At 42.3% G+C, this 14,526-nt stretch overlaps 1 protein-coding gene across 1 annotated transcript in view; it reads right to left on the bottom strand.

Annotated features, from left to right (window-relative positions):
* ptprq (protein tyrosine phosphatase receptor type Q) overlaps nt 1-14,526 on the bottom strand; it is a gene marked incomplete at its 5' end in the record, with an annotated part of 83,413 nt that overhangs the window by 10,332 nt on the left and 58,555 nt on the right. The window contains 15 exons of the mRNA XM_080762167.1: nt 1,616-1,750; nt 2,520-2,596; nt 3,857-3,947; nt 4,274-4,355; nt 4,524-4,550; nt 7,399-7,443; nt 7,901-8,029; nt 9,634-9,733; nt 10,052-10,125; nt 10,209-10,491; nt 11,027-11,185; nt 11,361-11,430; nt 11,908-12,167; nt 12,477-12,663; nt 13,815-13,924. Of these exons, the coding sequence (XP_080618293.1) occupies nt 1,616-1,750; nt 2,520-2,596; nt 3,857-3,947; nt 4,274-4,355; nt 4,524-4,550; nt 7,399-7,443; nt 7,901-8,029; nt 9,634-9,733; nt 10,052-10,125; nt 10,209-10,491; nt 11,027-11,185; nt 11,361-11,430; nt 11,908-12,167; nt 12,477-12,663; nt 13,815-13,924 (1,829 nt within the window). The remainder of the gene's footprint in view (nt 1-1,615; nt 1,751-2,519; nt 2,597-3,856; nt 3,948-4,273; nt 4,356-4,523; nt 4,551-7,398; nt 7,444-7,900; nt 8,030-9,633; nt 9,734-10,051; nt 10,126-10,208; nt 10,492-11,026; nt 11,186-11,360; nt 11,431-11,907; nt 12,168-12,476; nt 12,664-13,814; nt 13,925-14,526) is intronic.

Here is a 14,526-nt window from a genome sequence, read left to right as displayed (position 1 = left end):
ACCATAATTTTCCAAAATTATGACTTTAAACTAGTGACTGGAAGCAGAAAGTATTCATGACCATGTTTATTAAGTTAATACAGTCTAGGTGAAGTTGGGCCCAAATACATGGACTTCTATGGGGCTATGGGTTTTTCTGGGTCCAATGACAGCGCCACAATAGGCCATTATATGAACTTTCAGGAAATCCCGATTTCCTCAGTGGCTTCACAAAATATCTGTCTGACTGCCCCCCTGGTACAGACGTACACACAGAGATCTTAGATGATAATTAATGTGTTAATGTGGCAAAAGCTCTGTGCAATCTGTGCATTCATGGAGTGGAGCACTATTTTCTAGTTTCAGTATACTACTGTACATGGCCTATCTTGGGCCCTATATGGCCCTATTATCCCTAAACTAAAACAGTGGTGGCAACTTGGCAAGATATAGCACAGAATCATTATGTCTATGCTTCAGGGGGTTTGGAATCTGTGTCACTTCGTGGGAGCAGAGCCACATCACCATCCAATATAATGCAATAGCGGTGCAATAAATAAAGTTTTCATCTGCACGAGAGTGTCTGACTGAAGCATGATATATAGTGCTCCGCAATTCGTGCCTGCTGTTGCAGCACTTCAATCAATGCAGAACACGACACCTGTCTGTGCATACAACTAGAAAACATCTGAGTGTTAGATGTTGTGTAGTCTGGCATGGTCTGATGGCCACCACACCAATTTGAAACAGTGGAGAGAATGGACGAGCAGCTCACACGATGGCGCGTTGCTGAACTGTGAATAAGTGGTGACAACACCAGAGTCCGTCTCTTGTTTTTCTGACCGGGTGCGAGCCAAAGTTGGAATCAACCATTTAATCTATCAGCTGAATTGGGGCACGGTGGCACAGTCGGTATAGTGCTGTCGCCTCACAGCTAGAAGTTCCTGGGTTCGATTCCCGCTGGGGCGCACGATGGAGGGGAAAGGAACTGGTCGGAATAACATGTTCCTTCCACGCGCTACGTCCGGCCGGGGAAATCCCCCTCTGTCAGGTGAAAAGAAGCAGCTTGGACTCCTCATGCATAGAAGGAAGCATGAGGTCAGTCCGCTGCCCCCCCCCCCAGGTTGGCAGAAGAAGAAGTGTAGCGCCCAGGATTACATTAGATAATTGACACTGGGTGAAAAAATGGGTTGCAAAATTGTGGGATAAAATATATATATTTTTAAAAAATAAGCTGAATTGGAAGAGACAATTATTAAAACATTGCCTGAGGTATGTGTAATGCACAATATAAACAAACACAAGACACTGCAGTCGGAATGTTGAGTAGTAGTTTAAGCTATTATATACTGTATATGTATAGCTCCTGCCCATACTATCCCTTCTATCCACTTTTCACTTCAATGCTCACAAAGATTTCTTTTACAGATCCGATATCCAAGGTTAGGGGTTATACACGCACGCACGCACGCACGCACGCACGCACGCACGCACGCACGCACGCACGCACACACGCACTAATGGTGCTATAACATACTGGAGTACCCAAGGAAACGGATCCACCTAGCTACTCCATCCTCTGCATGCCATCACAGATGGTGTCTTCTGTAATGGCATTACATCTACCATGACATACCCTGCCTTTCTCATAGCACTGTGTGAGCATGGCGATGGTGCGAGTTCCTGTTTCCCAGATCATCCTCCAGAAGTCAGCCACGGTTCCAGGAAGGGGTCCCTGGGTCGCTATGAACTCATTAGGACACAGATAACCCTGGAGAGAGAGAGAGAGAGAGAGAGAGAGAGAGAGAGAGAGAGAGAGAGAGAGAGAGAGAGAGAGAGGGAGTGAGAAAGAGAACAAGAGACAGAGAGCAGACTCCTCTAATTACAGCAGATGGGTGTCATGTTAACAGCACTGGTGTCATAGGAGATGAGTGGAAGTGGGCCCTGCAGGTTGGCTGCTCCAATCCAATCCACTTTATTTATAAAGCACATTTCTCAACTCAACGTCTCGGAAATCCCCCAGGAGGAAGTCACTAATGTTGCTCTGGAGAGGGAAGTCTGGAGCACTCTGGTGGAGCTTTTGCCCCCGATACCCGACTACGGATAAGCGGTTGAAGATGGATGGATGGAGTGGAGCTCATTCCACAATTTGGGGGCTACGACAGAAAAGGCACCTCTTGTCTTTAAACGTGTCTATAACCCTTTATGAGATACTGAGGTGCCAAACCATTCAGTGATTTAAAAACAAACAATAAACTCTTAAAATCTATTCTGAAGCGAACAGGGAGCCAGAAGAGAGGCCAGAATAGGTGCAATCTTGTAACGCCTAGGGGTTTCAGTTAGGAGACGTGCCGCAGCATTTTGGACTAGTTGTATTTGAGCTATGGAGGTATGGTTTAAGCCAACATAAAGTGCATTACAGTAGTCCATACGTGTGGAGATAAAAGCATGAAGGACACGCTCAAAAAGAGAGCACAGACTTGATTTGGGCAAGCAGCCTCAAATGATAAAAGCTGCAATGGAACTTCAGTGGTACTCACTGAGATGAAGCTGGCATTGATGTAGTCAGAGCCTGGCAGGCCTGGTTCCGACAGCAGCTTCACTCTGTTGTTATTGTCTGGACACAGTCAATCGATGCAGAAACATGTTTAGTAGACATGCACATGTTTAGAGACTCCTACAAATTTCGTCGAAAAGTCACATAAATATGTACACATCTATGGAGTAATGTCGTTCATCGAGATGTATCAGTGATATTTTTTATATTCCATTCCACTGGCTTTACTTCAAAGGTTTGCAGGAAGGGTCTGTTTTGCAGAAAATGCCTCAAATCATGAATGTGTCGTCCGATCTCCCACAAATGGAGATCTGTCTCAGAGTAGCGCACCTTTCTAGTCCATATTTGTCCCTCGTTTGTTTGCCAGGTGAAACCTGGCTTGTGATCGCTGCTGTTGGCTTTAGGACTTCGGCGCGACATTGTCATGATTGGCTGCCTGACTCTGACCCCATAAAACACCACATGGAAGTATCTCAGTGTGAAGCAAGCTTAGAGTACTGTATATTAATAGAGAAGGCACCGGATTTCTCCTCCCATCCACTTGCATTAAGTTGCTCAAAAGCGCATGCGGCGATTCCACTCCTCCTTCCGGGTAGGAACAGAGTGCATTCTGGGATGGATTGGGGCAAATCGTGAACGCTCTGTGACGTTGACTATCATTGCGCCATTTGCGCACGTTCACGTATGAAACATAGTGTTCACGTGTCATGCCCCAATAACATGAATGTGCGCAATGATAATCAACGGACCAGTGCTGGCTCGAGCTGCAATGCCAAATTCGGCCACTATGTCCATTTCGCCTCAGGGTTTCCTCCCGGTGCCGTCTCTATTAATATATACTCTAAGGAAGCGAGCCACTGACAACAGCGGCTAATCATTAGCCGCTAATGTTAAGAGCTAACTCTCTGGAGCTACAGGAAAGGCATACAAAAACAGTGATTGAACCAATAAAAGAACATCGGAAACAAACGAAACTAACAGCCGGGAGGTTGTAACAGACAAACATACACTTTCCTGACAAAAACAAAATATAGGAAAAAAACGAAATAGATGCTCACCGGAGCACTTGTTTCACCTGGCCGTTAATTATACGCGTGTCTTGTTTTATGTTCTATTGTGTTTCTTGCAAACATTTTCCTTTGTTTTTACTTTATTTGATGTTACGTAAAGCACTTTAAAACTGTTTAAAAAAAAGTGCTACAAAAATAAAGATTGTTGTTGTTATGACCGGTATTATGACATTAGGCAGACCGGTACAATACATCTATACATGTAGTTCCAGTCAGATCTGGATCCTTGTTGTCGGTTCACGTCACTTACAAGGTTTGATGTTGGTGAATCGATTCTTGGATCGGTTCCAGGGCAGGTCAGCGTCTGAGGTTGCCAGGTCCTGTAGCAGCTTAGGCAGCTCCTGAGAAGGAGAGATGCTAGACAAGTCAGCATGCAGTGTACACACACATGATATAGTACAGTACACGTTAGAGAAGCACGATATAATCGTGAGCATATCGAAATTGGCCATATCGGCCATAAAAATGCCATATCGGTATCGAACCGATCTAAAGATAATCCTGATTATTTTCACCGTTTTTTTCCCTTTTAAAAAAAGATCGGATATCGGTCATGATTTCAATATCGTGCAAATCTCTAGTACGCACGCTCACGTACACACTCTCGCACGCACACATACAACCCCTATCCCTAATGCATAATGAATCAGATTATGAAGCTACATACAGAAAATTGCTCCTGGAACTTGGCATTGTCATTGGCACAGAGGTCCTCCACATGCTGCATGAAAGACTTCTTATTGACAGGCCTGGCAAAGAGGAAGAGAGAGAGAGAGAGAGCCGAAGAAATATCAGCCCAACAGCCAAGAACTATTTATAATAAATTAATTATAGATTACAAGACATAATACAAACCGGAACGGCAATGTACGCCTACTGCTGCTAAATAATTACATTGAATGCAAAAGGTGACTTACTTCAGTGATTTTCTGTAGCTCAGGAGCCTGTGTTAAAAGATATAGAGGCACAAATAAGTCATGGCAATGTGTCGTTACTGTATGGATATATGGATACCGCACAGCCGGCACACACTTATACCATACATAATAACGCTATTTAATTAATTTATTTATTTATTAATATTTGAAACTATTTGCCCTACATTGACAGAATAGGGATGCAAGCAGGTTGAAAGTGATTAACTCTGCAATTATGGTCGGGCATGCATTATTCACAGGTTGGCGCGGGTCCTCATTAAAGGCCGTCAACATTTGGTGTTTGAGCAGGGGAAATGTAACCCTCTCTTTCTCCAGTCCTCTGAAAATGGAACTGCGAGGATCCAGGTCTATCTTTGATGTTTTATTTCAGAAGAATGTCTACATGGGAGCAGAACTGAATGAAGCCGTTGATCACTGGTAACTTTGCACTCTCCATTCTTCCCTTATTATTTATTACTGAGGAGCATGGGCGCAGCAGCAGCACCTTGTGCACTGGTACAACTAGCCCCTACCCAATGCCATATTATATTTAGTGGTGCAGAAAATCTAATAATAATATTTTTGTCATTGTAGACATCAACATCCTATATTAAAATGGGCTTAAAGGATAATTCCATGCTTTCCAAGGCTTTGATACCTTTATTTGTAGTTGTTACGTCAACACCAAAGAGGTCCAGGTGTTATTTTGTGCAAAAGTGCATTATTGGCTATTTCCCCTAATATAAGGGGGTTGGGTTTTGTGTTAATTCGCATATTTCCATCGAAATAAGTAGTAAAGTGTGAGCGATGGAAATAAGCTAATTAGCACAACACCCCAATGCCCCATTCAATTCAATGCAATTCAATTCAATTAATTGAGGGCTTTTAGGGGAAATAGCCAATAATGCGCTTTTGCACAAAATAACACCTGGACCTCTTTGGTGGGGATGTAACAACTACAAATAAAGGTAAGAAAGCCTTCTAGCATGGAATTCTCCTTTAAGGGAGGACCGGCCGGTGCGGTAGGAGTAATCGTTAGAAGACCACCTTACAATCGTAACCCCAACGTTACCTGACTAGCATTCCTGTCTTGCCTGTATGATGTTTGTACCCATGATCTGATTTGTATACTTTTTTCCTTCTTCTTGCGTGGGTGTGTTGTTGGTTTTTTGCATTTTTTGTTTTTGTTACTCTGTTTACATCTCAGATTCTTTCTGCATTTGTTAAAAAAAACGTCTAAAATCGAATAAACAGAACGTAAAAAAAGAAAAGAAGAAAGCAGTAATCGTTGGAATAGTCACTATAAGAACAGTTGCAGTTCTAGTTACATAAAAATGTTCTTTCCGCAGATAATGCACACACTCAGCAGGACTGCTAAGCACGGGGATGACAACACAATAACACACTGTAGGTGAAATGAAACAAGCGGCTGAGAGCGGCGTTAGTGATACGTTCCAACTCAAGCACAAGCAAAACAAATTTGAGCGTCCGGCCTGACAATCATGCAACACCCGCTTCAACCTAGCTCTGGTCCAGACTCCATAGCCCTAATGCACTTTGCTGCCGTTGCATTTAGGCTATGGGACTGTTCTCTTCCTGCCCTTGCATGAAATACAGACCCGCCTCTCCTCTGTAGCGAAAATATTAAGCACGTTTTACCTACTCACCAAAACAAAGGCGGCTTGTGTAATTAGAAATCCTACTTTCCTTAGTGGACACACTTTGAGACCCCCACCACACGTATAAAATGCACTTTTTGGCCAGAAAGGGATTTCTTTCCACCAGAGAAAAACTCCACTGCGCCCTCTACTGATATTTCCAAGAGAAATACTCATAGACAAGATTTCTCCTTCTGGTAAAAAGAAATCCCTTTCTGGCCAAAAAGTACATTTTATACGTGTGGTGGGGGTCTCAGAGTGTGTCCACTAAGGAAAGTAGGCTTTCTAATTACACAAGCCACCTTTGTATTGGTGAGTAGGTAAAACGTTAATATTTTCACTACAGAGGAGAGGCTGGTCTGCATTTCATGCGAGGGCAGGAAGAGAACAGTCCCATAGCCTAAATGCAACGGCAGCAAAGTGACCAGAGCTAGCTTCAACCATAAGTACAGACGGATGACTATGATATAAACAAATTGAAGTGACAACAAACACACACATGCCCGCACGTCCACACGCACACACACATGCAATGAATAATATCTATTAGGGGTGTCCCGATGAAATATTTTTGCTCCCGTTCCGATTCCGATCATTTGTGCCATGTGAGAAATGTATGTTACTCTATTCTAGTCTATTGCCTTTCAATTATTCAAATGCAAAATATGTGACTACTTTTATTAGAACTATTGAAGGACTGTCATTGTGGATTTTAAAATGTTTCATGTCATATGAAAGCAGGGAATCATAACAAAAATAATGATGTATTGGTTAATTAGAATCTTGCAAAAACAGCTTATGGAACTGAAGTCAAAGTTAAAACTCTTGGAGAGAAAACACCATGGCTTTGGCTATCATTCAGAGATAAATAGTAGGCCTACTACAGGACATCATATCATGCATAGTGGGGGTTTTCATCATGGGTCTATTTCACGCCTCTGTGAATGTTTGTTGCATGATCTTTGAGAGCAGTGTTTGCCACTGCTGGAACTAGTGCCCCAGGAGGACAAACGTCATGACATGACAGTTTTCACAAAATATAATTGTTTGTATCTTTCTTTGAGATTTACATTAGACACAAGCCTATTTAGACACACTATTAGACTCACCGATCGGGACATCTCTAATATCTATACTACACGACATTAGACGCACGCACACACACACGCACACACACGCACACACACACACTGACACACACACAAACCCCAACTTACTGGATGACATATATCTCTTTCCGTCTAAAGAAGAAGGAAGAGTACCTGCAGTGAGAGAGAGGGCTGTGTGAGAGAGAAGCAGAGCATCCCTGGATGGGACAAAGTGCACATGTAGCATGTAGAGGGTGTCGCAGGGTGTGTGAGTGCATTTAGGCCTCTTTCATTAAAACAAAAAAAAAGTGTTCTCTTGTTTAATATTAAAATAACTTTATAGCCAAATAAAACATTTTGTGAAAAATATATCTGTAGCATACAGACAGTAGATTAGTTTTATCTTTTGGTATTTCACTCAAACATGTACATTTGGTGTGTGTAATTTATAAGTGCAACATTTGTGCACTTTTGTTTCTTTTTTTTAATTTTTATCAAAGAGCCCGCTACGAAAGTTGTGCATGAATGCCAAAATATATTGTGTGTGGTAAGGAATTGTGTGTAGATTTGTGAATTGAAAAGTTGGAGAACATGCAGATGCACGCGCACAAACACACACACACAGTCTAACCGGTTGAGTTTTTCTTCTTTCAGCTCCAGGTCAGCCACAGCGATCAGCTGGTCCAGTTTATATTTGGTCTCTATGATCTCTGCTTCTCGGGGAGAGTAAGTCTCGCCTTCCTTCTTACGCTGATGGAACCTGACATTGGATGAGGCAAATGTCAATCACCTTCTATGATACCAAGTAGACCACTAGACCTACTGCGTGTGTAAATAGAGCTGCTATACCTTTAAAACACATCTTAAATCTTCTATTTTGTATACTATTTAAATAGTCTTGAGAAAAAAGTGACTGCTATTTGTTTCAAAAAAGCTTTATATCCTGTATAACATGTATATAATGATGCAATGGCAATGTGACATAGCTCTGTTTACAAAATACTGTACCCCTCCAACTGTATATACTTTACCCATTTTCAACTGTTTTTATTATATTTTGACACTTGCTTTGGAAATGTAAATGTATGTTTTCTCATGCCAATGAAGCAGAATTGAATTGAATTGAATTGAATTGAATTGAATTGAATTGAATTGAATTGAATTGAATTGAATTGAATTGAATTGAATTGAATTGAATTGAATTGAATTGAATTGAATTGAATTGAATTGAATTGAATTGAATTGAATTGAATTGAATTGAATTGAATTGAATTGAATTGAATTGAATTGAATTGAATTGAATTGAATTGAATTGAATTGAATTGAATTGAATTGAATTGAATTGAATTGAATTGAATTGAATTGAATTGAATTGAATTGAATTGAATTGAATTGAATTGAATTGAATTGAATTGAATTGAATTGAATTGAATTGAATTGAATTGAATTGAATTGAATTGAATTGAATTGAATTGAATTGAATTGAATTGAATTGAATTGAATTGAATTTAATTTAATTTAATTTAATTTAATTGAACTGAATTGAATTGAATTGACAGAATACAATTCCGAGTGCTCATTTAACTGAGAAATGGAACCAGATGGACCCTTACCCATTTGTAATTCTGAGGGCCCTTATCTTCCACCCAGTAAAAAGCTGTGCTAAGGAGCAACATAATTGTCATTGCTTATCTTCTGAGCAGCGCAGTTGTCATTTTTATACGTTTATTCGTTTATCGCACATGGGTGTGTTGGTCATAAATTAGGGTGTCAAGGCATAACTTCTTCTTAAAAGCAATGGTAGCACACACTTTAATTTAGAAATGAATTTGTTTAATTCAGAGGCTTAATCCAGTACCACCCCTTAACCTACACCTCCCCAGACACGCTCTGCATTTAAAACATACACATTACTGTAGATCAGTGGTTTTCAATCAATGGTCCAGGGACCACCAGTGGTCCTTGAGGGGGATTCAGGTGTTCCCCAGCTAAATGATGGAGAGTTGGTAACCAAGTGGACCATTATTAGATCTTTAACTGTTGAAAGCGTAAAATGAAACCAGGTCTTTGTTTTCATGTTACGTTCTCAAGTCAAGAGTTATAATATTATTGTTAAACATCTGTATTACTTAATTTATGAGAAGTCTAGACTATTAGTGCATGTAGATTAGAAGAATTGATATTTTGTTCGTTTGCCTGTTATCTCTCCTAATTGTACCAACATCAATATCGCATGGGATTGTGGACAATGTGAAAACCATTGCTGTGGGATGGTTTCAAACAGGGCCCTGAGAGTTAAACAAACAGGATTTCCAGTGTGGAGAATATAGAGCAGCCTAAAAACTACGTTTTTAGGAGACTCACTTGACCGAGGCACAGATGATGATGATGAACAACACGGCGAGGAAGAACGAGAGGAGCACGCCCAGAATGATCTGCTGATCTCTGGTCAACACCCCGTCGGCTGCATGGAGAAACACATGAATGTAAACGTCACCGGCACGCCTTCCTGTCACACGGCCTTCCTGTAGAGATTTATTCTGAGCAGTGCTGGAAATGGTACTCAAATGTTTTACTGAATTAAAAGCATCAACACTATAGAGTTCGGAAAGTATTGGTATGAAAATGTAAATAAAGTACCAAAAGTAAAAGTACTCATCATGCAGAATGTCCCATTTCTAATTTTCTAAATATATAAATATCTTTTGAAAATAGCCAAAATGTATATAGGGCTGAAGTGGTCAGAGGTAGAGTGAGACCGGGATAGAGCTAGCAGGCTTACCTGAGGTTCTGATGTGCTCAGAATACTCTGAGTCCGTGTACTGATCCTGGATGTTGGTGGCTCGAATTTTAAACCTGTCGAACACAAAGCCAGCAGTCAGAGAGAGGAGTCTGTACGAGGTGTGTGTACATGGTGTGTATATGTGTGTGCTACTCACACATAGACAGTGCTTGGCTTCAGGGGGCCGTTGCAGTGCTTGCTGGCCATGCTCTCCATACAGTCCTCGTCCTCTCCTATCACGTACGTGTCTGTCGTGGCCTCTCTGCGTGCACGTGAAGACGACGCGCTGCCGCGACGCGCCTCTCCCATGAAGACGCACGTACCCTTGTGCGTGTCTCTGTCCTCGCACGGCGGGTTGGGAAAGCCCTCGTCCGTCAGGTAAGGGGCAGGCTGATTTAAAAACGCATTTTTCCAATTGGTCAAGTCCTTGCTATCCATCACTGCGTAAAAGGACAGATGTTATGGCGGTGAGTCAGTGGTCTTAAGGAATTGAAGGAAAACATTGACATGAAACGAGATGCATTTCTTTTTTTTCTTTTTTCCCCCAGTTAAAGTAACTATACATAATTTTATATCAACATTTTTATGACATTTCTTTTATAGTATTCAGACAGCCAGCAATGGGTTAAACGCTCCCAAAAAGGTAGAGGTGTCTTTGTGACACCTCATAGGGGCCGCAGTCTGCATTCAAAGATTTTCCTAGAAGCTTTGTCATTTGTCCAACGTTTCCTGCCGGCAAATGACTAACCAATCAGGAAGTGGACAGTCAAATTCAATGCATCATCTTTGAAGGCCGACTATAGGTGTCACAGAGACTACAATGTTTTGGGAGCGTTTAATCCATTGCTGGCTGTCTGAAAAAAGGGGGAAAAAAGAAAGAAAAAAGTCATTACATTTTCATATTATTATTATTATTATTACTTATTGCTACTTTAAAACATATAAAGTGAGGCAAACAGCCCATAGGACTCGTACCCCCCAACTCGGCGACGATGAGCTGAATGCGCGTGATTGGGCCGTTGTCATCTCTATAGAAACAGGCAGGCATGCGGACTGTGATGCTCCGGTGGGTTACCATGGTAACACCTCCACGGCCCATCACTGCTTGGGGTCTTTGGGCCGGCTTGGCCGGGGCTGGAACACACACACACACACACACACACACACACACACACACACACACACACACACACACAGAGTCAAACAAGCAGACAAATGGCGGTAAAGGGTGGTTCACGAAGCCCGCTGAGATCCTCGGCGGGTGAATCCATGTGTTCTGCAGGGTGGCTGTGTACAGTGTGTACAGTACCTTTGATGCCCGTTGTTACATTGACCTCTGTGCTGGGCGGACTTTGACCTGCCCCGTTCACTGCTACGATCTACAGAACACACACAGAGATGAGCAGTCTTTAGACAAGAGACACACAGATCTACAGAACACACACAGAGATGAGCAGTCTTTAGACAAGAGACACACAGATCTACAGAACACACACAGAGATGAGCAGTCTTTAGACAAGAGACACACAGATCTACAGAACACACACAGAGATGAGCAGTCTTTAGACAAGAGACACACAGATCTACAGAACACACACAGAGATGAGCAGTCTTTAGACAACAGGGAATGACACACATGCATGAAACGTCCTTTTTACCAACTTACCCACCTATCCATCCACCCATCCACCCATCCATCCATCCACCCATCCATCCACCCACCCATCCATCCATCCACCCACCCACCCACCCATCCATCCATCCATCCACCCATCCATCCATCCACCCACCCACCCACCCACCCACCCACCCACCCATCCACCCACCCACCCATCCATCCATCCATCCATCCTGACCCGTATGGTGTAGTTGCTTCCTCCCTTCAGACAAGGCATGGCGGTGCTCATGGTGTGGTTGTTGTTCTTGGTGTGGTTGTTGGTCTTGGTGAAGTTGAGCAGGTGGACGGTCATGACCATCTGGCCTCTCTGGTACACCTGGGCTATGTAGGCGCTGATGTTCCCGTTGGGCTCCTCCGGGGGGTTGAAGGTCAACTGCACGCGGGTCACCTCCCCGGGTTTCGTTGCGAGGGCCAGGTTCTTGGGCGGGTCCTTGGGTACTAGAGAGCACGAGGTTGGGAAACGATGTATATGGAGGAGAAAAAGAGAAGTAGAAAGAACCCCCTTTAGTTGTATCTTCGTAAAAAGTCTTGTCTTATTTGTATTTAAATTTGATAAACCTCTATCTATGGAAAAATATATTGTTTCCGTAAAACTTACCTGAACTGAAATGAGAATGGAGAGAGAGAGAGAGAGAGAGAGAGAGAGAGAGAGAGAGAGAGAGAGAGAGACAGAGACTGCAGGGTTTTATCAGATATGAAGAGAAGCACTTGGCAGTTTGAGAATGGAGCCCCATCATTCTGACTCACCCTCCTCTAGGGTCCTAATTTCCGTGGCTTGGCTGGCCTGTCCGTCCCAAACAGCCTGTTCCAGCGGGCCGGTGTAGGCTGTGACCATCACAGAGTAAAGGCTGAAGGCAGTCAGATTGGTCACCACCACAGACCTCAGCTCCCCTGGGGCCCGTACCATTGACTGGTTCACACCAGCACCGTCCAGCTGAGAAGAAAATACATTATTGCACTCTTATGGCAGGTAAAAAAAAAATCCAGAGCAATGGACACACACGCCATTTTAGAAAGAACTTGGGCCCCTTCCCTACATCCTTCACAGGTGTTACCGATGATACTAATGACAGCTCTGTTCCATTCTTGTCAAACAGAGTCAGGGTGCTGCTATTGCGCATGTTGGCTCACTGGAAAGTCACTCTGCTACACCAGTGGGTCTCAAATTGTCCGGCAGCCAACAGGCTTCTTTTGTTTAAAGTGAAAATTTTGGTATTATAGTTTTTTTTTATTGGCCTAAAATATTTTTGAGTGGTGCAACCACTCCAAGGAACAGCTTTGTCCGTGTTCACCTATGTATGTGACGTTCACCTATGTGTTTACCTATGTATGTATATGTATGAGCATCATATAATGAGTACCAGTAGGGGCGCTGTTGCTTGCTAATGAGAGAGAGAGAGAGAAAGAGAGAGAGAGAGAGAGAGAGAGAGAGAGAGAGAGAGGGGAGTTGCAGAGATACACATAAGTTGTATTACACTGTGGTATTTGAGGTACTCAACTGTATGGCAGGGTTTGATAGAATGTGCTGGAAGTAAGGCACAAATCATTTTCCTGTTCTTTACAGATTATGAAAGTGCAGATTGTAACCTTTCAAATGATTTGTCAGAAATTGAAATCTGAATATAGTTGAAGAAGATGATACTTATTTTAATATTGTCAAAACTCATACAAAACCTGGTTATCTCAGACCTCTAACGGAAGTTACTAGTTTAAGGTTTTTTTGCATTTAGTATTTTGCAAAAAACTATTTCCTTTATCTGTGCAATTTCATGTTTTCCTAGTTGTGGCACATTATATCAGACTATGACTATACAATTCATAGTTCCCAATCTCTTTGGGAACTATGAATTGTAAATCTGAAATTTGCTCTTGACCTTCTGATATTGCCCGTTAATAAGGTCACTAAAGATTATTCATATGGGTATATATTTCTGACATTATGTGACAAGGCGACAGCACGCAGATCGAGACCAGGGTGCTGCTCTACAGAAATATTTTAGCAAAACGCACCACTCTCTCCAACCAAGTAACACATTCATTTGTACCACATAACATGTGTGTACTGTGTATACTCACAGAGATGACATGCACTAGATAGGAAGTGGGTCCGGAGATGACAGCGGGAGCATCCCATACGATACGGAGGCTGTTGGAGGTGGGGGTCACTTTGACACCATGGGGAGGGGCATCAGGACCTGAGAGGACACATACATAACTCTTACTGTGTGTGCTTGTATGACGCTGTTAATGTCAAATCATACCGGTATTCAAAGATCTACTGTACAAAGACAAATAGTAAAGCATTAAGGGCATAATGGAAACACACTTCTACCCTAAACTTTGTCTATATTCCTCCCGCAGCCATCTAGTATACATCCACAAAGTAAAAAATAAAATAATAAAAAATAAAAAAGGTGCTTTTTGGCCAACACGCGTAAGCGTTACTTTTTGGTGTGTGCCAATAAAGAAATGGAAATGTGAGTACTTTGTCCACCATTTATATTTTTTTGGATGTTTTTGGAATTGTTCTAATTTCTACTTTCTGATGTTTGGGTCTAGCACTCCACTGAAAACCATTCTTGATCCAACCTCTTTTTCTCATTTATGTTATATCTAGTGTATGCGACATGTCACATGAATATACTTAATCTAGAAGAGAGAGAGAGTATGTGTGTGTGTGTGTGTGTGTGTGTGTGTGTGTGTGTGTGTGTGTGTGTGTGTGTGTGTGTGTGTGTGTGTGTGTGTGTGTGTGTGTGTGTGTGTGTGTGTGCGTGCGTTGCGTTGCATGCACCCGTTC

The sequence above is a fragment of the Protomyctophum bolini genome (assembly GCF_963924005.1).
Source record: "Protomyctophum bolini genome assembly, chromosome: 4".
Lineage (NCBI taxonomy): Eukaryota > Metazoa > Chordata > Actinopteri > Myctophiformes > Myctophidae > Protomyctophum > Protomyctophum bolini.
Note: the sequence above shows the minus strand (reverse complement) of the source record. Positions and strands in the feature narration are given on the sequence as shown.